Source organism: Lentinus tigrinus, assembly GCF_003813185.1.
Source record: "Lentinus tigrinus ALCF2SS1-7 unplaced genomic scaffold L226scaffold_7, whole genome shotgun sequence".
In the NCBI taxonomy this organism is placed as follows: domain Eukaryota; kingdom Fungi; phylum Basidiomycota; class Agaricomycetes; order Polyporales; family Polyporaceae; genus Lentinus; species Lentinus tigrinus.
In genome coordinates, this window is record NW_027137916.1 from 757,873 (window position 1) to 781,005 (window position 23,133).

A 23,133-nucleotide genomic window follows, 5' to 3' on the forward strand; every position below is an offset into this window, starting at 1 on the left:
ACCATGAGTGCGTCAGGTCGTGCTGGTCAAGTATGGCGGCTCGTGTTGTTGCAGATGCATAGTCGTCGCCGTTGGGTGCGACGAGGCTAGGTGATGGTTGTTGAGGAGGCGGAGGAGCCTCGAGGAGAAGAGGAGAACATGGTGGTTGTGATGAGAGCTGGGAAGCCAGGACGGGGGGTCTTATATAGCTGAGCGTGGGCGCCCCAATTTGGAGTCCGCGAGCAGGGCTTGCGTCAGCCTCTGGAGGAGAACAAAGGGACCCTTGTTCGGGCGTCCTCTGGCGCAACACGAGGAAGGGTCCAGAAGGCCATTGCGCAGGCATACCCATTTACACCCTCGATTGTCTTTGAGATAATCAGCGGAGTCTGCTGTGCATGCGTGACAATTGGCAAGAGCCGACTTGCAGCAACCGAGGCCGGCCAGCCGCCACCCCGACATCAACATCGACAGTGAAGCAGAGCCTCCACGCATTCAAGCTTCAAGTTTCGTGGCTTGTCAGGCTAGAGTTGAACGTGTGTACAAAGTCGACCTGGGGATTCGCCACCGCCTGGCGAGTATGGACCTTCGCCCCCCCTCTATTCCATGTTTGTTCGAATTTGCTCGTGTAGGCGTCCTATTAGACTAGCTGCTTTCGGATGCCTCAGTCCTTGTTCTTGACCGCCTGCCTTGAGGCATCCAGGAACGAATCCTTGCATACGAGTACCCAACGCTTGGCACATTCGAGCAGGGTCCGCCTTGCTGCGAGATCCAATCATAATGCCTTGTGGCAACGGAGGATGGAGACATGTCCTTGGCGGCATGGAGATCCCAACTCCCGCGAACCTGCTACCACATCATATGATAGATGGTGAACGTACGACCCTGTGCAATTCCGAGACAGTGGAAGAACGGATAGTCACCTAGTTGCAGCGGGGGGGGGGGGTGTCTTAGTGACGGAGTTCTGTTGGAGTTGCCCAGCAAGCTACAGACCAGCTCTGAGTCTCCTGGAGATAAAGTTGGCAGGAATATACATGTACTCATTGCGTCTTGGGCAGCAGAGAGCATTGAGCGCCGCCATCGCGATGCCCCCGGAGAACAGACTCGACCTATGGCGGAGGACTGACGTTTCAACACCAAGCAATCGATTCTTTGTACAAAGAGACAGGGATCATACAATTCGGAACCGAGTACAGAACAACGTACTTCCGTCCCTCGGAGGGGCGCCATGTCGTCGCATCTCCTCCTCATCCACCTGCGAACTTTTCCAGGGTCTCCAAATATGCACGTCCTTGCCCTCCTTGATCTCGTCCAAGGTATGCGTTTTGCCCGCTGAAGAGCCCGGCCCACCGAAGTCTAGTAGCACAGTGAGGTCACCGGTCGTCCGGCCCCTGATGACCTTCGCGCATCGCACGATACAAAGTCTCGGAACGTTCTGAGAGCGCTGTAGACTGACGATAGACGCGACATGGAGAACACTGAGGATGCGTAGACACAGGTCAGGTGCAACGCGCGTATGCGTTTGTGGTCGTGAGGCTTGCAGCGTCATATCTTTGTACCAGAGCGCTAGAGCCGTGTGTTGCTCCGAGAACAAGTACTTGGCGCGCTCCGCGAGGCCTCCCCTGTGAGGATCGTGTCAGGTTCAGAGCATGATGAGGGTCCAACAAAGGTTCATACCTGCAGAACTTAGGGGTCTTTGCCTTGGATGCCTTTTCTGGACTCTGCCCAAGTCCACGGTTCAGCTCGCGCTCCGCAGGGGGAATGTATGTCGGTGCGTCCCGCTCTAGATGTAACGCCATAAGCTCCTCGGTACCACTCTCTGTCCGCGGGTCCATTGTGACTGCGACGCGCGTCGTAGAGATCGTCTTGAGTTTGCTTGCATCGGGCAGAAGCGGCCCCGTCTTGTATGGGGGTAATGGTGGCGGCCTCATCACATTGAGAGTTCGAGCAGGCTTTACAGGCTCTGGAATGGGTGGAGGAGCAGGTGGTTGTAGCTTCTGCAGGCCAGCTCTGGAGACAGATTTGCCGCGAGCTCGAGGCGAACCTAAGTCAGAGCCCTTCAGGGTGAACTTGGTCGTCGCGCCTGATGAGAAGGCAAAGGATGGTGCCCCGGGACGGAAGGACGTCTTGCTTCGGGAATGAGGTGTGTCAGAAGCCGGTTCTTCAGCTGGTCCGGGTCGCGTAGGATTAGAATCAGGCAGCGCCGGAGGACGTAGCACGCGTAATGGGGCCTGTTTAGAGGGTCCAGCCTGAGGAACAGATTCGACAGGTGCAGGCGGACGTGGAACGCGCAGTGGCGAGTCTTTCGGGGTCAACTTTGAACGTTTGGGGTCGTCGAATGCCGACGTGAACTTGCGCGCAGGGGCCTGTGCTCTTCCTGTGTCTCGTCTCGCACTCTCGAAGCCTTCCGGAGCGTGCATAATCTTGCGCTTCTTCACAGGAGAGAGACCCTTGAAAGACGTACCTGTCAACGACGCGTATATCTCCGTGACACGTATGGCCTTACTTCAGGCATGTCATCCACCCGCTCGTTGTCTCCCATCGCGAGATCAGACCGACGTCGGACGCCTCGCGGCAGCTCAGTAGGAGGAGTATGACGACCTATACAGGTGATATGAGGATGAAATACAGGGCCGCAGGGCTAGTCGCTGGCCGTCGCGGTCGAAGTGTTGCAAGCGCGTACCGGCTCGCAAAGCGCCTGATGGCATGGGCTCGACGACCGTGACTGAGCAGTGAGTCTGACGACGGACTTCACCTTCCTCGTACTGGACGCCAAAGCTTACTCGTGCAACTCAGAATATACCCTGGTCTGAATTCATCTCTATCACGAATAACGACCAACCGCTCCGGTGCCGGAGATACTAGTCCGCGACATGGCGGCCGAGACTATGGAACCGTTGGATGAGGTCTGTGGCCGATTCCTTGCATAAAAGAAACAAACTCATCTCGCAGCAGTCACAAGTTGGCGGGGAGAACGGGGAGATATACCTATTCCAATGGCTATCTTCGACAGAGAGATGGGCGAAGAAAGCAACACCGGTACGTTATGCATGCTCGTGGTCTCTCCCGAACGTCTCACGGAATGCCATTCAGGAGGAGTTGAAGACAACGCAGAGCGATCTGGAGGAATCTATGGTGAAGATTGTAACTGCCCCCGAACCATTCCCTCTCCCCGGAAGACCCATAAGAAGACTCGTCGCTAGCTGTCTGAAAGCTTTCTGTATGCGAGGAGAGACGAAGTCACTATTTGACACCATCCAAGCGTTTCTCAAGCTACTGGCGGAGACGAAACCACAAGCAAAGGAGTCGAGCAGGATGTATGTCCATACTCATCCCAGGTATCCGTTCCTGTTAACATGATGTCAGAGCCGCGACGTATTGTATCGGAGAGCTCATGGGCACGTTCGGGTCGCAGGTATGTCTGAATGTCCTTTTTCATACTCATCTGCATCCTCACTATGTGCTAGGTCATGTCCCAAATGGCCGAAGTTTCAACGGTTACCATCAAATTGTACCGTTCGTCCAGTGTTGGTGTTACACTGAATCACTGTCGGAAGTATGCACTTACCCCGCCGTAGCCTGTGATATTGCGTGCATATGCGCTGCATGCATTAGCAAAGTCTCTGGCAACAGCCAAGCGCGCCGTTACCGATTCTGTTGCAAAAGATATAATCAAGTACAGCAAGCATGCGCTGAGCGACAAGGCATTGCCTGTACAGCGAGCGGCTTGTGAGGTGTGCAGGCCGCTGACTCGTATTCATAACATACTCTCAACAGCTCCATGAACAACAGGTCCTCATCCTGATGTACCCAAGCGGAGACGGCACGCGATCGGTGGCCGACGTCGAGAATGTACTCAACATTTGCGTGAAGAGCCTTGAGGGTGCCGATCAGCTCACACGACGATCGCTTGCCAAGCTTGCCGCTCATATGCTTGCGTCGACCCAAGTCGAGAAGGTGGTACCTATCGTCGACACCGCAAAGAAGGGGAAGAAGACTCGTAAGGAAGGTGAGGATGAAGACGAAGATCCAACTCCCGGCGCACATGTCGCGGCGGAGGAGTCTAAGCCTATCATGACGCCTAGCGAGATGCTGCTCCAGCTCTCCACGCACTTCAACAAACCGCAAGCATCGCGCCGCACGCGAGTTGGGATCTTCGATTTCTACTCTGCGCTGCTTTCTCACTTGGGCACTGGCTTCCTGGAAAGCAACTATGCCCTCATTGTCAACCACTTCATGTCCGAGGTTGTTGCAAACCCTCGCAATTCTGGCACCCGTCACGAAATCCTATTTGTGCGCTCGTTGATCGAGATCATCCTCCGCGACCTCGTCGGGGTGCGTATGCTCGGGGAGCAAGCACAGATATCCGCCATCCAGGAGCTGTCCAACACCTATCTCAAGCGTTGGCCTGCGTTGATGCCTGGGCAAGCTGCCCCTAACCCGCTGTGTCTGGTCATTGCTCTCAGGGAAGTCAGTGGCCTCGTCCAGCAGCTGGGCAATGCTCCCGGGCCGGTTCAGGTATGCAGATGAACTCATATCATCGATAACCGTGGTGACAAGTCATACAGGATGCCCTTCTGGACCCGTTGCTCAACTTGCTATCCCACCCAAGCCACAGTGTCCGTATCAACACTGCTTGGACTCTGAGGTGTTTTTGCTACTCCACTCCTTTACGCCTACCAAAGGTGCTACTAGGAGTAGTAGAGAAGCTACAACGCGACCTCACCTCCCTCACTACGCCTGCGGCACCATCTGACATCCATCTTCGCGCTCTGGGACACGCATACGGTCTCGCTGCACTCCTCGCCGTTATCCCTGACCGCCCGCTCTACGTATCATACGATATCAGCGCAAAGGTCTTCGATATGGCGGTACAGATCCTCAAGCGGGCTGGCGAGCACGACATCAAGATCTCCCAGATCGAGATTGAGATTGCGTGGACATGCATTGCTTCCCTCATGACCCTCGGGCCCAACTTTGTCCGTCCGCACCTTCCCCAGCTCCTCGTTCTCTGGCGCAATGCGCTTCCGAAGCCGACTACCAAGGATGGTGCAGCGGGACGTAGCGTTGCGGAGTGGGAGTTCCTCTTACACGTACGCGAGAGTACTGTTGGCGCCATCTATTGCTTCCTCAAGTACAACTCCCCATCACTGGTCAGCGCCGACGTTACGAGACGAATCTCGTCTTTGCTCAGCAACGGTCTTGCGTTTGCCAACACGTTCCTGACAAGCCGCGTCGCCCTTAATCAAGAGGAGTTGATGGCGGAGTCCAAGGGCCTCACCATTGACGGACGCGAAGCACTTCTCCGAGGTCGTATTTTCCAGTGCTTCTCGCTGCTGGGTTTCGGCGGAGTCACGGAGTCTGTCCAGAGTTCATTACTCCAGTCCGTTGTCACGCTCTTTGCCAGCCCCGACGGTTATACAGGATCCTCCGTGCAGGCAGCCATCGCGTCCTCCTCCGGCTCGTTCACCTCAATCTGGCAAAGTGTAGACGGGTACGCGTATGGCTTGACGAGCCTGCAGGTTGACGAGAATTTTGGCGAGTGGATGAACCGAGACACTATCGAGACGTCCATCGAAGACATGGTACGTAGCTAATCAGTCGTACGCTGATTCTGTACTAACAGACTGGAGTGTAGTGCCAGAAACCAATTATCACCGCGCTAGAACATGATGTGCTTTATCTCTGCCAGCTCGGCAATGCTGACACAAGCCGTCGGGCACCGGAACCTGCTCCGGCTGCTACTGCGGCAGTGGATGCTGCCATTCAACTATTCGCACAACTGCTTCCTCTCCAGGACGTTTCCCAGACAACGAAGGTGGTGACGCAACTGCTCAATTCCGTGGGCTCGACCAAGCTCGACAAGAATACGGGTCGGAAAGCTGCGGCGCTCGTCAATATAACCTTTGCCGTAGTCCTCACGTTACGTCAAGGGACGTCGCACAGCGCGCGCCAGGTGCTAGGGAATTCACAAGTCACCACACCGTTGTCGGGCTTCCTCAAGGACGTGCTGGTTGATGGAGACGCGGTCCTGCGCAAAGCGAGTAGCGAAGCCATTGGCCGGCTTGCGAGCGTCGCTGGGACGAACTTTTTGACTAGCCAAGTCAAGACTCTCGTAGACCAGGTCGTCAGCAACAGGGATCCTCACGGACGAGCTGGGTGTGCGTTGGCCTTTGGTTCCATACATGCACACGTTGGAGGTCTCGCTGCCGGTCCTCTGCTCAAGACGACGGTGCATGTCCTGATGTCCCTCATCAACGATCCTCACCCGGTCGTCCACTTCTGGGCGCTCAGTGCTTTGGCGCGCGTCGTCGACGCTGCGAGCCTGGCGTACGCTCCTTTTGTGTCAAGCACGCTTGGGCTGCTGTTCAAGGTCTACATGATGGAGTCACACGAGCCTGATGGCGGAACGCTGAACCATGTCAACATCAGCGGCGACCTTCCTGCCTACCAGGTCGTCTGTCAGAATATCGACGCCGTCATCACGGTCCTTGGGCCCGACATCCAGGAGTCTACACGCACAAGGACTCTCGTTTTGGACCTCGTACACCAGTTCATCGACGAGGAGGACGACGGTATCTGCGTTGAGGCGATCAAGTGCATTCAGCACTTCCTGATGTTCGCACCGGACCATGTCAATGTCCCGGACCTGGTTCTTCGCTTCCGAGGCTATCTGTCGTCGTCCCGACGGCCCCTCAAGCTCGCATCGATCAACGCGCTCTACCAACTCGTGCAGAGAGATGCGCTGAGCATGTCTAAGCTCGGAGGAGATCAGCTTGTCGAGGAGCTCTTCGCGATGCTGGACGACGATTCATCGGTCGATGGGGTACGGAATGTCATCGCGAGTTGGCTCCAGCAGACGGTCATCTACAACCCTTCCGCGTGGATCGATCTCTGCCAGCGTATCATGTCCCGCACGACCGCATCTCAACAGGCTGCGGACGCGGCTACAGCTGATGACGAGGGGCAGTCGCTGAGCGTCGGTAGCAGCTCCTCCACTGGTCGACCGACGTCTCGTTGGAGGACACAGCTGTTTGCATTGCAATGCTTACACAGCATCTGCACGGTTGTCGGTCGGTCCGGTCGAAGAGAGCACCTGGATATGGCCTTCGCTCGCAGCCAAGGCATTCCTGTGCACGGATTGCTAGTTTCCCGCGTCCCGGACCTCATCAAGATTGCTTTCACAGCAGCTGCAGCTCACGTCACTGAGATCCGTCTTGAAGGCTTGACTGTGTTGACGGACGTCATCGAGGTACGATGCTCCCTACTTTTACAAGGACACTTGGCTTATGCTTCCCCATTGTCAGATATTCGCGAAGGTGCCTGATCCGGACTACGAAGAGAATCTACTACTTGAACAGCACCAAGCCCCCATCACCGCCGCGCTCACTCCTGCATTCTCTTCAGACTCTACGCCAGAGATCCTTGCATCTGCTATTGGAACATGTGCGATCTTCGTTGGATGCGGTGTCGTCAAAGATGTCGGCCGTATGGGTCGCATCTTGAAGTTATTGACGTCGGCTCTGGAGCAGTCCAAGGGTACGTTGTCGCGGCCTATCTTCTCATCATTCCTTATAAATATTCTATAGGATCCGGCATGTTAACCCTTGGCGACGCGGCCGAACTGAGTCCCAATGCATCCGTCATGTTGCGCATTGCTACGCTGTCAGCTTGGGCGGAGCTTGAAGTCGCGAGCACTCAACAAGCCTACCTTGTCGAAGTAGTCAAGCCCTATCGTGCAGCGTTGGCTCCTCTCTGGGTGTCTTGCCTGCGGGACTACGCCAGCATTCGGATCGATGCCGAGGCGCTAGATGACACGCCTGCAGGCGCTTTGGACTCTTCATATTCCAGTCTCGGACGAGAAGTGCTGCTTCCTGTAAGTAATAACACTGGATATACTGGATGCCAGCTCACCTGTGCGTTCAGTATTATGTGAAGGCATGGCCCGTCATCCTGAACGCGGTCGCCATCGCAATGCAGAATGACGATCCCAGTATTCTCGCAGCAATGGACGGTCAAGAGACACCTTCGGCACAGCCCAGTAATACTCAGACGGACAACCGCGAAGAGCCGACGACTTTCTTCTTCGTCGTCTTCGGTCTGGTGTATGAGGCATTGGCAACTTCTACTTCAGATGGAGGCGCTGATGCTGAGCGAACTTCCATCGTCTCGCTGCAAGCGCTCAAGTGCCTTGTGCGGCGCAAGTACTGCGGCCGAGTCTTCAATGATCCTCCCCTGTTCGAAGAGCTGCTCAACCTCTTCTATCGCATGGCGCTGACCGAGCCTTCCGGCGTGCAAATACATCTTGTTGAAGCGATCGCAAGTCTAGCAGACAGCCTCAAGTCGACGAACACGACGTGAGTAATCGAGATCCTTAACTCATTCTCGCTTCCTGACTGCGGTACGAAGTAATGGCCATACGTCGAACGGAGACAACGTACTGTCGTCACCAAAGGCGCACTGTCTGCGCATATGCGCATACATCCTGAGGAGGGTGATTTCTGGCCCCCGTAATGGCGCCATCCGTGAGTCACAGACTTGAGTTTGACCTGTGATAGGGAAACTGACATATCGCAGATGACGCAGCGTCGCCCGCGGATAAGGTCAGACTGATCATCGCTGCGTTTGAAGCTTTCTCCACGGTTGCGGCTTCATTTGGTCCTTCGCAAAGAGAGGATTTCAGGGCAATCGCCATCACTCTGTATTGCGGTATGTCTACAGCACCATCAGTCCAATACACAAGCTCATTCGTTGATCCTCCTCATACAGAGCTTCTCAAGGACGAGACTTCTGAGATCGATCTCGTTGGTCCAACGCTTCAGGCATTGAAGGGTCTGCTCGACCGACCCGCCAATCTTCCAGACCCCGACAACAAGTTCGGGCGAGTGGTTCATGGGCTGCTCTCCGCGTGCTTGGTAAACATCGACGAGATGAGGTATGCGGCTTCCACCTACGTATGATGTTGTGTCTGATAGATTCGGACAGTGGTCGGGAGGGTCCTATGTGCAACAAGAAGATCAAGTGCAATCTTCTTGCGGCTGTGCTGATTTTGACTGTCCTACCCCCGACAGTCCAGGTGGGAAAGTCGGTCATTGAACATTGTTGCTTCCTCATCTCGCACAAGCTCGTGGAAGGTTCTGAGGTGAGCGTTGAACTTGTTAAGGCAGGCCCGCGGCACTCAGCCTCGAAACACCTAGGTTTCATTGACAGCTGCGCACTGCGCCAAGACTCTCATCATGGCATCTACTTCCGGAAATCCAGTTCTGCGTCATTGCACTAGGCTGCTCCTACCAGGGCTTGTGGAGTGCTTGGCAAAAGCTGCTGCTTCGAGCGATGAAGCTTCGCCACCGGAGCGTGTGGTAGCCACTGTGGGCGAGATCAATAAGGCACTGACTGCGTTGTTCATGTCGTTGGGAGAAGATCTTCGTAGGTGGTTTGTCTATCGATGGATGAGTTTCGTACTGACGACGGGGTTGCATTAGGTCCTCGTGCATTGGGTGTCATTATGCCGGTCTTGATCCTATTCCTCGACCCGTCGCGCCAACCAGCAACGCCGCTCCATACCCAAAGCGTTACGCAGCTGCTTTCGCTTGCTGCAGCTTCTCCCGCCGCGTTCAAGGACGCTACCGGAAGACTGGAGCCACCGATGCGAGAAACTCTTGAGGCATCTGTCAGACAAGCTTTGGGAGCGAAGGCGTCGACATCGGAGCCAGCGAAACCTCAGATTTCGCTTCGTTCATTCTAGACTAGGAGATATTGGCGTAGGCCTGGCGGGATCAGGTATCGTGTAGGACTATTTGGTGTAAGCTATGGGCCTCTAGTAGTGTAGCAATCGACTGGTGTAATAAAGATATTTGCTCGCATATATTACAACGACATATCGGATAGGAATAGGATGGGCAGTAGCAGCATGTGGGCCTGGTGTATACGTATAAGGAAGAAATCGAGTCGACTCATAAGACAGCAAGAGCCAAGAAGTATGTCAGAGTTCGAGCAAGTCTGCGCTATCGCGCGTAGGGGTGGAACCCGTGTTGTCCACGAGCCATAGTGCGAGCAGGTCCGACACCTGCGTTCATCATGCCCCGGGCGCGGCCCATGGGATGGAGGCCGCCGCCGCCCATCATCCCCATTCCGCGCCCCATCATCCCCGCGGCCGCGTTGCCCATGAAGGGCTGCATGCCCATGCCCGCCATCGCCATCGGGCCCATCCCCATGCGCATCCCCGCACCCATCGTCCCACCCATACCGGCGGCCATGTTCCCCATGCCGCCAGCCATCCCTCGCCCCATACCACCGCCCATCCCCCCTGCCATGCCGGCGCCCATACCGCCCATGCCTCCACCCATACCTGCGCCCATGCCGCCGCCCATGCCACCACCCATGGCGTTACCCATGCCGCCGCCCATGGTAGGGCTCATCGCACCCATACCCATGTTGGGGCTCATCATGCCCCCGCTCATGCCGCCACCCATACCACCACCCATGCCGCCGACGTCCCCGCCAGCCATGGGTGTGGCAGCAGTGCCCATGCCCATCATCCCAGGCATACCACCACCCATGCCGCCCATGCCGCCCATACCACCCATGCCGCCCATGCCACCCATGCCCATACCCATACCCATCATGGGCGACTGGCCCATCATGCGTTGGTAGAGCATTGACATCTGTTGCGGGCCGACACCGGCTGAAGCACCGCCGAAGCCCATGCTACCTGCGTTGCTGCTCCCGCTCGCATTCGAAACGTCGGTGCCGCCCCCGTATGCCCCGTCGCGTCCTCCGCGGCCCCCTGTACGTGCGGCGTCTCGTTGGCTGCGCGGTTGTGCCACCTTCACCTCGATCTGTGAGATGGGTCCAGATGAGCCCGAGGCCGACGGATAGAATAAGCGAAATGGTGCGCACCTGCTTGTCGTCCAAAATCAGGTTCGGCTGTCCAACTAGTTGGTCGGTGTTACTCGCATCCTCGAAGGTTACGAAGCCGAAGCCCTTTGAACGGCCAGACTCGCGGTCGACCATCACAGTGCAGTCGACAACCTTCCCGTATTGCGAGAAGAAGGCACGCATTGAATCTGACGTTGTCGCGTGCGAGAGACCGCCCACGAAATATCGCGTGTTACGAAGGTGCTCTTCGCGTGGGATGGCACGCTTCGGGTCAATCTGGGATAAGGAATCAATCTCTGCTGGAGTCGAAGGTCAGGAAACTGCGTACAGTCTTGCCGTCGAGAACGTGCTCTCGACACATGACCGCGTTCACGGACGCCGGGTCTTTGAACGTGAGGAAAGCGAAACCGCGGGACCGGCCGTCCTGGTCCCGCAGGATCGTGCAGTCCTCGACCTCACCGAATTCACAAAAATACTTGCGGAGACCCTCGTCAGTGGTGTCCCAACTGAGACCCCCGACGAACATTTTGCTGTAATTGGTTGTATTCCAGTGCCGTAAAGGTGCCGTATCGTGCGCCGTAACATGCGTTGTGGCGCGTGTGGTAGCATCGTAGGCATACCATAGCGAGGCGGGGTCCAAGATGCGAGATGTCGTATATCGTAGACACAAGAAGGTTGCGGAGAGACCGAGGAAGTGCGTGTACCGGAGACATGAAAGAGCATTAGCGTCCGTAACGTACGAGACTAGCCAGATGTAGAGGGTAGAGCAGATGAAGGATAGCACGACATGGAAGTGATACTCTGTTCTGTGTGTATCCGGCGGCGTAACGTCTGAAATGAGCGTAGAGACGGACCAATCGTACGTAGCACGACGAGAAGACAACAGCGACTATGTCGCAAACACGTGATGGAAGAGAACCTGCCCCGAGAAGCAAGTACTGGAAGACATGAATGTACTCACCCTTCATCCTTCATTTCCGAAGGCCTAACGGCTCTGTGACCATTGTCGCCGTGTTCTCCCTCCGCAGCCCCGTTGCTCTTGGTCGCTGGCGATACCTGGTACTGCTGGCGTTCCTGCGCAGGGGTCTGCTTGTACGCTGAAAATTGCTTGGCTACTTGCGCAGAATAGGAGAGTTCTGTTGTCGGTTTCGGTGGCAGAGAGCTCTCCTTGTGTACGGCTGGCTTCTCTTCACGCTTGACTTCGGTCGGAGAAGGCTTCTGTTCTGTCGGGCTCTCAGTCGCAGTCGCGTCTTGCTGCGCCGACGTGTCGTCGTTATCTCCGTAGAGGTCTGTACGCATGATGAGCCGCTGTAGAGATAGTTGAGATAGTAGGGCTTCTCACCGTCATAGAGATCGCTGTCGAGTGAGCCGGCCATGGTGTTTGTTGTCGACGACAAGGAGTCGTTGAACGAGCTGGCGCGGGCACTGGCAGGGCCCCTCGCGAAGAGCCCGCCCGCACGCTTACGTAACATTCAGGAACGTCCGAATCAAGTATTGGTCCGTGCATTGTTACTGTACACCTGAGCTTGAACGTCCTCTTCTTTCGGAAGTCCTCATCCATTTCTGCTAGCGACTGTAGAAGCTATGTAACGAACATTCATACCTACGTTTGGCCCTTTTTATCTACCGTGTTCCAAACAACGCGTCACTTCTACATATTCGGGCCCTCATTAATCATTCCGCGACCCAATTTAACACAAAAAAAACAACATACGTTCAGAACCAATGCTATACAACTACGTAACGTCCCAAATCAACGATTATATACTGCTTCCGAATTTCGGATCATCCATAAATGACCGCAATGGTGTAAAGACCAAATTCCGTCTGGCCGATGGGCTGCATTACCGAGATTATCGATAAGTACTGCCATGCATGAGACCATAGAGAAGTGACTTACAGGACACTGTAGGAAAGTCTCTACAACAGAAAAGTACAATGCTGTTCCGTCGGCGACGTCGAGCGTAGGAGTGGACAACTCAGATGGCGGTGGAGGAGGGTTCCCTCCAGGAAGAGGGAATCCTGACAATATTTAAGGAACCATCAGTCAGTCCACCACGAAGGAGTCGGAAGGGTGCAAGAACATACCACAGTTAGGGATGTCGAAATCCCCGAAGAAGGCAACGAAAGTGCCATCTGCAAGCTCCCCCGAGCTCGTAATGTCCGCAGCTGTAGGTGGAGATGCGGATAGGTAGACGGAAATGGGGCTGAAGCAGCCGTGGCAAGAGTCGGCGGGTTGGTAAGAAAACGGGAAGCTCGAGCCTGGAATGATAGTGCTGCCGTTGGCGGGTTCAGGTGTGAAGTCAGAGGCCCTGCTCAGTGTATGGCGCCCCTCGGCGACGGTCGAGTACACTGATATGATGGCGGCGAGGAGTCGGAGGGGTAGGAACATCATCTTGAGGAGTGGGTGATGAGGAGCGGAGGCCTTGGCTCACTCTTATACTCTGGGACGTAAGGCACTGCTAGCGAGACGACGGGCTACCTCAGAGTGCTCGAGTACTCTATTTCGGCCTGGAATTGGTCCATGAGCGAGGTCATATGTGTACGGTCATCGGCGCGAGACGGTCTCACCAGGTGGTTGCCAGACAAGGGCAGCTCGGCGAGGCGCACTTCAGTTTGTGGCTTGACGTCAGTTGGCGCACAGGGTCGCTTACCTGATATGAAAGGTGAAGCTGAATGTTCGTGTGTTTTCCGGAGGAGGTGACTCAGAGAGACCCTTGGAATGAGCTTGTGCATACATTGAGTGATGACGGGAAGTACACGTGATGCTCGCTTGATATCTGACCCCGGACGGAGGCTCTCGTCTATGGGCGCTGCCGATGGAACAAATGGAGCCTGTCGAAATGTTGACAGATGACCGCGCAGTGCAAAGCAGGCACTGAACCCAATAAATCGGAACACCGGCCAGATTCTTCTGAGGCGCGTGTACTCGGGCATATGAGCCTACAAAGATGAGGAAGTCTATAGATCATTGCGAGGGAAGAAGAACCTCACACAGAGCAGTCACAATTCTTCTCCTGCCAACCACCTGTCCACAAGTTCCAGGGAACGACGAGGCTGATCATAAGGGGCCTAAATATATCATGTGCACGTTCAGCGACAAACACGTCGCGACTGGTTTCGAAGAGAGGCAGAGCTGACTGACCAGGTGTCCTGCATCTCTGATAGTGGCGTATGCGAGCGGCCCTACTCTTCTCGTCTTCCCGGCAACCTCGCCGTCGACAAACCATCCGCGTAGAGGCTGGCTGGCGAAGGCCTCTCTCTGCGTCCACTCCAGTTTGAGAGTCATGCGCTCGTTGCCGACCTGCGCCACAAGAGTCTCAGTAGTCTGTGAACAATAGCATATGCACGTCGGCTGAAACGAGTGCGAGGTTCAGACATACCCAGTTGGCAATCCAGTCAGTGTCGCCGACGTAGATGAGTGTGCGGATGCCGCGTTCGAGCAAGGCCGCCAAGTAGTCTTCTCCACGATACGACAAGAAGTCTTGTGGGGAGAATCGGGCGAATATCTCGTCACTTTGCATGTTGTAGTTGCTATGCTGCGGATCGGTGCCCAAGATCGCCTGAGTGTTGGGGGTATTCAGATAATCGACAATCCACCTAACGGAGGTTGGACCATCAGCATCCACGTTCGCATCTCAGTACACGAATTCGTGCTTACTTTGCCTCAGGATAGCACGACTCGAAGCCCTGGCCCTTGCTGCAGCTCATGTGAGTGAGCATCACCAGCCTTTTTGTAATGCCAACTACGTACCAGGGATGCCGCCAGTCGTAATAATCGATACCTGACGAGGTCAATCTCATGAGGATATAAGTACTCTGTTGATGGAGCAACAGTACTCACGTTCCCATTGCCAAGCCAAGGAGCTCCAACAGAAATCCCAAGCTGCAGCACAATTTATAGGATCCGTGATATCAATACACGACTCCCGGAACCTCTTCTCGCACCACGGGAGAGCTGTTTCATCTGGATGCAGTGCATTCGCTGATTCGAAATTCAATTGATGCATGGTTTGGCACCCATAGAAGGTGAACTCACGAGATGCTCGCGATGAGAGGGAAGCCGTATTCCTTGCACTGCACGTCATAGTAGGACTTTACGACCTCGATGAAGTTCGTCGCGCCATTGCCTGAAGGGAGCCGTTGAAAGAAGGTTCATTGGAAAGCCACTGAGAGGTTGTGCTCACCTATCATGACCGATTTCAGGTTGACGGGGGTCAATCCAGCCTCGATAAGCTCAGCATTCTGGTCATATACCGCTGCCGCAAAGACCGGTAGGTATCGACCCTGTCCCGGGCGTGCGAGTCGGCATACATCAGCGTGTGCGTGAAGCGTAGGATTCGCCTGCGAAGTGGAACGGACGACCCTTCAACTTTGTGAAGTGCTCGGAAAATCTGACCATAAACACGGATATGTCCTTCGCGCCTTCTATCGTCGAACCCTGTGATCTCAACAGTATCAGTAACATTCCTGTACCGTGGTGGCATATCGGAAGTACCACATGCTCCCCATGCTCGGCATACGATAATCCAACGCTGACAGGCTGGTCGATGAAGAACACGTTGGTGTGGTCATTCCACGCGTAGTCGAACCGCTCAGTCGAGTTCGGGCTGGTAACTCTGCATGGCCCTGTCATACCTTCGTAAGTTTCTCGCAAGACCTGCTGGAAATGCCTGCTAGAAAACGAACCTAGCTCCATGAAGAGCCCCAGCGCAGAGGACCCGCCAGGGCCGCCATTCGTCCACAAGACGATGCCGTCCGTGTCCGGATCTCGGCGGCTTTCGAAGAAGTAAAAGAACAGATGGCGCGCCTCGATGTCGATGTACCCTGTGTATGCCCTGCAAACAACTGTGCCGAGCGCACCTGTAGGCAGGGGAGGTGATATGGAGGGGACGTACTGGACCTCGCCGACTTCTTGATGCGTACGCTGTGTGCAGGGAATTTGGGATGCTGGAGCGTTGTGTATCCGGAAGCCGAGAGTGTGTGTAGGTCCTCAATTGGAGTGAAGAGATCATGATGGTCGTTGAGTCCACTTGGTACGAAGGTACGTGCACAGCTTGTTGTGCACCGGCCACAACGTTAACGGCGGCTGCCAATGTGCTCAGCAAGACGAAGGCCTTCATCGGCCAGTATAGGTGAAGGGTAAAAACTCAAGCTATTCAAGGCGCGTCGAGTCGAGTTGAGATTGTGGTAGCTTGTCAACTCTGAAGGTTCAGACTGAGCATACCGGCATCAGGAATGGCGCAGCAACCTGTCGCCGCAGACGCAGTCACTGAGTTAGGACCAGTGCGGGATATATGATGGAGGTGTCAGTCAACGATGCCTGAGCGTCAATGATAAGCTCGCATGAAGGTCGAAATTTAGTTCTGCAAACCGAACTATACAGTCTTCCGGCACACAAGCGATGGAAAAGAGTAGGATACTTTGGTTATGGTACAACAGCGTTGGTTGGTATAGTGAAGGGTATCTATGTACAAGGCGACGATCCAGGCCTCAGGCCTTCTGAAGGTGCACAGCTCGGTCATTGAATGGCAATCTTCTGCGGCGACATCTCCGGCGTCGTCCTCGGGAAGGTGACAGTCAAAACCCCATCGCTCATCGACGCATTGATTTCCTCAGGCTACGAGGATGGATCCGTCAGTATCCTGCCTCGCGCAGACTTCGAGAAGTGAATGCACATACCTTGATACCTTGAGGAAGCGGCAATGAGCGCGAGAACTTGCCAAAGCGACGCTCGCGGACCGCGTAGCCCTTCTCGTTGTGCTCGCTCGAGATGGTAGACTCGCCCGAGACGGTCAGTACGTTGTCCTTGACGTTCAACTGCACGTTCTCCTTCGAGAGCCCAGGCAGCTCGAACGTCGCTGTGACGAGGTTCTTCTCGGGGTCTTCGTGAAGATCCAACCTGGTTGCTCAGTGTCAGCAGGCGGCTCATCTGGTTGGGCAGGAGAAGTGATCGCTTGCCTTGGGCGCATGGGGCGTGAGGCCTGCTGCTTGCCTTCGCCGCGGTGAGCGACGGCAGAGGAAGACGCGCCGGAGGTGCGTGCATTAAACGCCTCATCGAAGAGGCGGTCGAAGTCGCCAAGGGAGTAGAATGGCTCGGTGAAGAAGGTAAGCGACATGTCGAGTGGTTGGTGTGTGGTGTAGGAGGAGTGATGTAAGGCTTGGGTGGTCGTTGTTGAGTGGTGAAGAACACTGACCGAGCAGCAGCAATCCTTATATGCTCTCATGTCACTGTTCGCGACATATCCTGCACATTCGAGAATTAGCCATGAGGCGCAGTGAACGAAGTGGCCATTCATGATCACCGCTAGAATTGGGCGTCTATTTCTCGATTGTTCTCGACTGTTGTCCCGAAATGGCTGCCTGACGACGATGCTACTATTGTGTTGCAACCCGCTCAACTGAAGAGTTGAGACATGCAATGAGACTTCGAAACAATCGAGAGATGTTATCCTGGGGCATCTCGCGCCCCCAGGGAGTCGAGAGCAACCCGGTAACGCTCAAGCCTGCACGTGCCCGTCTGCTGCCAGATCGAGATATCTCGCGACAGAAGTTGTGCGAGGTATACTGTATAGACATAGAGCTGTAATAGTGTTGGAAATAATTTCACGGCGTACGGGTTGTCCTAGGTCACAAAAATATTGCTTTCTAGCTGTGATCAGTCGTCGCGGCCTGTCTGGATGAAGCGGTCGCAGAATGCGGACATGTTCCTGCAATACGAAAGTGAGCACATGGAACTCAGCTATCGGGAGCGGCATTGACACTGACAGATCATCTGGCCCAGCGCCGTGTTGCAGGATCACAGCATCACCCTTCTGGCGTTCCACCGAAGTCAATGATCCTCCATCACGCACCTAGTATGGTCGGGTACTCAAGACCCCGTAGTCTGAGTAGTGAAACCGATCGACAGGCCCCAGCTATGGAAAGCACTCATACCTGACTTCTACTGAGTACGGACACGTGTGAGGAGCTCGCGGAGCATGGGAGAGAAGCCCGCACCGAAGGCAAGCGGCTGGAGACACACTCCGACCCGGAGTCGTGATGCCGCACGTAGATCTGATGTTCTTGAACGGTACACACGTTTCTCATGGTCCTGGGGTCAATCGAGGCCTCCTGTAGCAGGTCTTCTAGCTCCCATGACGTATCCGAGCTGGGCGGTGACCGGTGACTAGTTGGCTCGTGAGAGTACCACACCGGAGACCATTCCTACTGAAACACATTGGACCTGAGTACTCATGTCACTCCTCAAGATTTCATAGTCACTCACTTGCGGATGGCTTCTAATTCGGTGCAGAACAGGCACGAAAACGCCGCCCGAGGCGAAGCAGGGCGTGGGTGGGACTGTGCTGCTGCATGATGATGCCGGCGGGATGATCAAGGACCGGATCATGAGCCAGCATATCTCATTGTCGGCCTAAACGGGGACTTAATGGGACGATAGGTGTATGGGATTGGTAAGGAGAATTCTGCGAGCCTATTTCCAGGATATGTATAGACTCGGACGACGTTCACACCTACCGCAGCCTGTGAGGGTTCGGGAGTTAGTGAGACGGCGAACCTGGATGCCGCGCACGGACGGTCATTCCAGGACATGTCCAGAAAGGCTGTTGTTGGAATTAACGGGGGGCGTGGTTGGCGAAAGGGAATAAAGAGAAAGTGGCCAGGCGAGCGCTTGGCTAGGCGAGGAGGAGACGCATGAGGCGCGTTCGGGTTCCATAACAGGCTCAACAACACCTGAGTCTTCCGAAGACAAGGCTTCCTCTCTGCCTTTTCCTCCTCTCCCCACCAGCCCCGACGAGCGCAACCTCGCGAACGCCCTTGCACGCATCGTCAGTATCGTCGTCGCACCATCTGCTGGTCGGATCACGTCTGCGTATTCGCAGAGACCACTCACCTATGGCAACCACCTTCGCCCCGTCTCCTCTCCAGACCAGCTCTCGACAACAGTTCTTGACTCCACATTCGCCGCCCCAGCAGCAACGGAGACTCGTCTCGCGTCAACGCTTCATTCAAGACTTCTCACAATGTCTCTTCGAGTTCGTCATCCAGCTCCTACCCACCGCGGAGGAGATGGCCGTCAAGGAGGACGTCCGCAAGCTCCTCGAACGCCTCATCCGCACCATCGAGCCAGATAGCAGACTACTCTCTTTCGGAAGCTCTGCAAATGGTTTCAGCCTCAAGAACTCTGGTGCGTCCATCTTCAGCACTCAGATGTCCCTTCGGGACACTGATCGTCCTCTACCACAAGACATGGACTTGTGTTGTCTCATTGACTCAGGGGAGCGATTGAACGCGGCCGATCTTGTCACTATGGTCGGGGACCTCCTGGAGAGAGGTGCGTGTGTTGCTCAATGCCGACGATCGGGATGCCCATCGGCTATACGACCACAGAAACGAAGTTCCATGTCAAGCCGCTGCCTCATGCGCGAATACCGATCGTGAAGCTCAACCTTGACCCATCCTCTGCCTTGCCCTTCGGCATTGCGTGCGATATCGGGTTCGAGAACCGGCTTGCGTTGGAGAACACCCGACTTTTGATGTGTTATGCCTCGATTGACCCCGCACGAGTGCGGACGATGGTACTATTCCGTGAGTGACCGTGCACTTGAACCGTGTTGATTCACCGTTAACTATCTGTGCCTCAGTGAAAGTATGGAGCAAACGACGGTGTGTCATCTAACTATATGCTTGTCATATCTCAGGGATCTCACTGTCTGGTAGCAAAATCAACTCGCCTTATAAGGGCACCCTGTCATCATACGGCTACGTCCTGCTTGTAATCTACTTCCTTGTCCATGTCAAGAACCCTCCAGTGCTCCCTAATCTACAGCAAATGCCGCCTCTGCGGCCCATCTCCGAGGTATGTCCCCGCGCTCGCGTATGAGGTGACAGTGGCTGAGCATTGCATTGGGTGCTGCAGGAAGAGTCTCATCTGAATGGATATAACATTTGGTAATCACTCCGCAGATTGTTGACTGCGGTTCACACTGACGCGTCGGCGAACCGCAGGTTCTTCGATGACATAGAGCTCTTGCGGCAGCGATGGAAGTCGTCAAACACCGACACCGTCGCCGACTTGTGCGTTACGTCCCATCCAGGATTGGCTGAATACTGACGGGTTCTCTCAGGCTGATTGACTTCTTCAAGTTCTATTCACGCGACTTCGCATACAACACCGGTGTAGCCTCCATAAGGGCGGGTCTCCTCAAGAAGGAGGACAAGGGCTGGCTGAGCGAGGTGAGCTGTCCGCGTTACCTCCGCCGCCGCCTCCTTTCTCATTTCCAACTAGCCATCGGACTACGGAACCGCTCGGGAACGCAACCGTCTATGTATAGAGGTGAGCAATGACCGCTACTGCTGCCAAGTAAGTCTATCTAACACGTTTTCAGGACCCATTCGAGACGGACTTCAATGTGGCGCGATGTGTGACGAAGGACGGGCTCTACACCGTGAGTCATTCAGAGCACCGTAGCCGCCATATATTGACGCTGGATCAGATTCGCGGTGAGTTCATGCGGGCATCGAGGATCCTCCAAGCACGTCCAGAACGGGCCATACTCGCTCTTGCGCAACTCTGCGAAGAACGAAAGGATGAGTCGCTTGGTCCGCCGCCACCCCAGGCCCGGTCGACGGGACCTCCGCGGCTCGCATCGGTTCCCCCGCAGACACCGTACACAGTTGGGAGCAGTCCGATGCGTGTCCCAGTCCCCGCCCCCGAAGAGCTTGCCTCTCGGAAGCTCTCTCAAATCTCGTCTCCTACCTCCCCAACGCCGTCTTCTCCGAACGACTCGCCAGGACCGCTTACCACCGCGAAGGACGTCCCGCTTCGTCTTCCAATCGATAAGCTAGACCACATGGCGCCGATACGCAGCAAGTGGACTAGTCCGCCACCCCCAGAAGCCCCCGAGGAGGACCGCTCCGCTTATGAGGACCGTCTTGGTCAGAGCCTTGCGTTCGCGACTGTTCCCCGTGGCCCTCGTCCCCGAGAATATTCGTACGCCTCCTCTAACAATAGCGACATCGTGACGGACGATGAGCGCCAATCGATCGCCGAGTCCGACGACGTGCGCTCCGTCCAGTCGTTCGTCGAAGAGGGTGCAGTCCATTACAGTCGAGAATACCGCGAGCGCGAGAGACAGCTAGCGAGCCTCCATGCCCAACAGGCTGCTCTTCAGCAACGCTTACAGCAGCAGTATGGCATCGATCCTTCAAGCTCAGGGCTCAACGGCGGACTCCCCGTCAACTCGCGTCTGGAAGGTGGCGTGGACATCAAGATGATTTCGCGGTTACGGGGTCGCCCAGCAGCACGTGTCGCGCAACAGGTGCACTCTAACCATGCCAGTGGAGGTCGCACCGCTCCCAACGACGAGAACAGAGGGTTCACACCACCGCCCCGCATGGACACCCACACACCTCGACGATCGATGTCATTTCCGGTCAGGAACCCGAACCGGTTTTCATTGCCTGCCATGTCGATGGTCGCCACCAACCCTCTAGCTGCCTCTGCTTACCAGACGCATCTGTCGCCTACGGTCGGGCAAATGTCCCCACGGTATGTCCTGCAAGCTGCCGCGGAAGCACAGGCACAGGCGAACGTGTACTACGAGGCCGTGCCGCCGAGGGACCGCATGTATCGGGCCGCGGGTTCATACAGCACCTTCAGTTCTCCGGACATGTCGTTCGATGAAGAGGAAGCCTTGCACTCTCGCGCATTCGCCCGGTTGTGTGGGAATGGAGGCCAGAGTCCCAGTCGGTCACCTCCAGAGTCAGGGCGTGAGTCTCCTATCGTCATCCGACGGAACAAGTCGAACCAATCGGAGGTGGGCATGGAGGAACCCGTTGCAGGACCCTCACGACTACCTATCGATGCTCCTGTGCCTACCTCTCCGCACCTAGATCAAGGGCGCGGTGAGCGGATGTACTCCCATCATCACTCCCACTCAAACGCAACTATCACCGCGCCCACTCCTCCGGCGAATGTGCACCATTTCTCAGTTCCTGCCTCGATTCCCATGTCCACGCCTTCGGGTAGCACCCTCGGCCCTAGGCATTCGAACTCGCAGTCGCAGTCAAGGTCGAGGTCACCCCCGTTCCTCCCGACACAGCGGAACCCGCCACATCCGTACACATACCCAGCCCAATACCCCAGTCCACGTATGGGTGCCGCCAACTTGCCGCCGCGGTTGCGGGCTGACCGGGAGCGCAGCCTTGGGCTCGCTAGCCACGCGGGTGTCCCGGACCAGCGCGTTTTGTCAGCACAAGCACAGGCTCAGGCAGAGGTGATGCAACTCCGGTCGGAGCCACATGCACATGCACATGCGCACTTGCGCTCAAACTCGCCATTTGCATCGCACTCACTCTCTTCGGGCAGTGCTTCGCCGCCCATGTCGTGCAATAGCTCCCAGTACGCGCCGTCATCGTCTCCTCTGTCGACCTCGCCCCCGTCGCCTGCACGGAGCGAATTGAAGAGCGAACGTGAGATCGGAGGCGTTGGGGTTGTGAGCCCGCTCAGATCGCCTATCCCGATGCTCGATGAACCGGTGACTTTACCCGATGTTCAGGAGTTGCACGAGAAGATTGGCGCAGACACGCCGGTTCCTGTGGTCGTCACTCCGGCCCCCGCCTCCTCTCCGGTCCCTCCGGCACCTTCTGCATCGCCAGCACCTCCGGCGTCTCCTCAGCAGCCCGAGCTCAAGGATACGGAAGTGCTTTCTCTGGTTAAGTCGAAGACTGAGCCTGTTGAAGCTAAACCCCCTATCCCGGTTCAGCACCGCAGTGACTCTGTCGAGACTGTGATTGACGAGGTCAAATCGCAGCCAGTCGTCGAAGCCCCTCGGGTGCTCGTGACTGAGAGCAGTCCCGTCCTGGAACGTGGGGCGGAGGACGTGCCTGAGGGGTCCAAGCCGCAGGGCGTCACTTCAGGTGTGGCCGGAAAGGACTTGCCTCTCGATCGCTAGACGATAGGGAGTCGATGCTGCTGGTTCTTGAATTCCTCACCTGCCTGTGGTTTCAGGTGATCCATTGGACAGAGCGTTTGACGAAGAAGGCTGCGCACCAAGCAGTCGCGCTCCTGTTCTTCCACACGGGGACGTACGTCTCACCTCGCCGCCATACCCGAAGGTGCATCTTGTCAACACAATGCCGGACGCTTGTATACAGTCCTGGCTTCAAGCCATATGTTTCATTTCCTCTCTTCTGTCTCTCATGTGTCAAGAAATCAAGGCCAATAGTTTCCGCCTTCGATACATTATCCCATCAGGATCGCATACTCGCAACGCT

General features: G+C 55.7%; 6 protein-coding genes across 6 annotated transcripts; 2 read left to right on the plus strand and 4 right to left on the minus strand.

The window, feature by feature from the left end:
- Positions 1–1,117: 1,117 nt before the first annotated feature.
- L226DRAFT_551875 (uncharacterized protein) lies at positions 1,118–2,583 on the minus strand. The gene is made up of 3 exons (XM_067682847.1): positions 2,483–2,583; positions 1,654–2,426; positions 1,118–1,598 (listed from the first exon to the last, which is right to left on the minus strand). Exons 1-3 carry the CDS (start codon positions 2,516–2,518, stop codon positions 1,148–1,150), a joined length of 1,260 nt encoding a protein of 419 aa, XP_067537627.1. The 5' UTR covers positions 2,519–2,583; the 3' UTR covers positions 1,118–1,147.
- A 525-nt stretch (positions 2,584–3,108) lies between these two features.
- Positions 3,109–9,721, plus strand: L226DRAFT_459614 (ARM repeat-containing protein; the record flags this gene model as incomplete). The annotated part of the gene is made up of 16 exons (XM_067675529.1): positions 3,109–3,293; positions 3,343–3,391; positions 3,444–3,503; positions 3,555–3,710; positions 3,769–4,494; positions 4,545–5,561; positions 5,615–7,228; positions 7,284–7,515; positions 7,566–7,852; positions 7,903–8,333; positions 8,386–8,501; positions 8,554–8,685; positions 8,746–8,911; positions 8,962–9,118; positions 9,174–9,402; positions 9,459–9,721. 16 exons carry the CDS (start codon positions 3,109–3,111, stop codon positions 9,719–9,721), a joined length of 5,820 nt encoding a protein of 1,939 aa, XP_067537628.1.
- On the minus strand, positions 9,670–12,646 carry L226DRAFT_533068 (RNA-binding domain-containing protein). The gene is made up of 5 exons (XM_067680380.1): positions 12,197–12,646; positions 11,816–12,143; positions 11,183–11,384; positions 10,876–11,130; positions 9,670–10,814 (listed from the first exon to the last, which is right to left on the minus strand). The coding sequence occupies exons 1-5, from the start codon at positions 12,228–12,230 to the stop codon at positions 9,981–9,983; spliced, it is 1,653 nt and encodes a 550-aa protein (XP_067537629.1). The 5' UTR covers positions 12,231–12,646; the 3' UTR covers positions 9,670–9,980.
- On the minus strand, positions 12,483–13,541 carry L226DRAFT_358749 (uncharacterized protein). The gene is made up of 4 exons (XM_067674206.1): positions 13,509–13,541; positions 12,943–13,449; positions 12,755–12,876; positions 12,483–12,693 (listed from the first exon to the last, which is right to left on the minus strand). The coding sequence occupies exons 2-4, from the start codon at positions 13,247–13,249 to the stop codon at positions 12,640–12,642; spliced, it is 483 nt and encodes a 160-aa protein (XP_067537630.1). The 5' UTR covers positions 13,250–13,449; positions 13,509–13,541; the 3' UTR covers positions 12,483–12,639.
- Positions 13,542–13,857: 316 nt separating this feature from the next.
- On the minus strand, positions 13,858–16,973 carry L226DRAFT_544556 (alpha/beta-hydrolase; the record flags this gene model as incomplete). The annotated part of the gene is made up of 11 exons (XM_067682280.1): positions 13,858–13,926; positions 14,000–14,158; positions 14,238–14,454; positions 14,516–14,554; positions 14,609–14,639; positions 14,699–14,790; positions 14,894–14,984; positions 15,042–15,141; positions 15,353–15,483; positions 15,544–15,804; positions 16,757–16,973. 11 exons carry the CDS (start codon positions 16,971–16,973, stop codon positions 13,858–13,860), a joined length of 1,407 nt encoding a protein of 468 aa, XP_067537631.1.
- A 1,777-nt stretch (positions 16,974–18,750) lies between these two features.
- L226DRAFT_602363 (uncharacterized protein) lies at positions 18,751–22,956 on the plus strand (the record flags this gene model as incomplete). Its single annotated transcript, XM_067685690.1, has 11 exons — positions 18,751–19,042; positions 19,103–19,189; positions 19,246–19,443; positions 19,500–19,521; positions 19,576–19,714; positions 19,775–19,806; positions 19,864–19,932; positions 19,983–20,091; positions 20,144–20,191; positions 20,244–20,303; positions 20,352–22,956. 11 exons carry the CDS (start codon positions 18,751–18,753, stop codon positions 22,809–22,811), a joined length of 3,516 nt encoding a protein of 1,171 aa, XP_067537632.1. The 3' UTR covers positions 22,812–22,956.
- Positions 22,957–23,133: the final 177 nt, after the last annotated feature.

Bases quoted from the DNA above. Each gene is read 5' to 3' on its own strand.
- L226DRAFT_358749 (XM_067674206.1), bottom strand. From the start codon at position 13,249: ATGATGTTCCTACCCCTCCGACTCCTCGCCGCCATCATATCAGTGTAC. The intron at 12,877-12,942 runs GTATGTTCTTGC...AAATATTGTCAG, and splicing joins TTTCGACATCCCTAACTGTG to GATTCCCTCTTCCTGGAGGG. The intron at 12,694-12,754 runs GTAAGTCACTTC...TCGGTAATGCAG, and splicing joins AGACTTTCCTACAGTGTCCT to CCCATCGGCCAGACGGAATT.
- L226DRAFT_551875 (XM_067682847.1), bottom strand. From the start codon at position 2,518: ATGGGAGACAACGAGCGGGTGGATGACATGCCTGAA. The intron at 2,427-2,482 runs GTAAGGCCATAC...ACGTCTTTCAAG, and splicing joins GGGTGGATGACATGCCTGAA to GGTCTCTCTCCTGTGAAGAA. The intron at 1,599-1,653 runs GTATGAACCTTT...CGATCCTCACAG, and splicing joins AAGACCCCTAAGTTCTGCAG to GGGAGGCCTCGCGGAGCGCG.
- L226DRAFT_533068 (XM_067680380.1), bottom strand. From the start codon at position 12,230: ATGGCCGGCTCACTCGACAGCGATCTCTATGACG. The intron at 12,144-12,196 runs GTGAGAAGCCCT...TCATGCGTACAG, and splicing joins CGACAGCGATCTCTATGACG to ACCTCTACGGAGATAACGAC. The intron at 11,131-11,182 runs GTACGCAGTTTC...TCCTTATCCCAG, and splicing joins ACGTTCTCGACGGCAAGACT to ATTGACCCGAAGCGTGCCAT.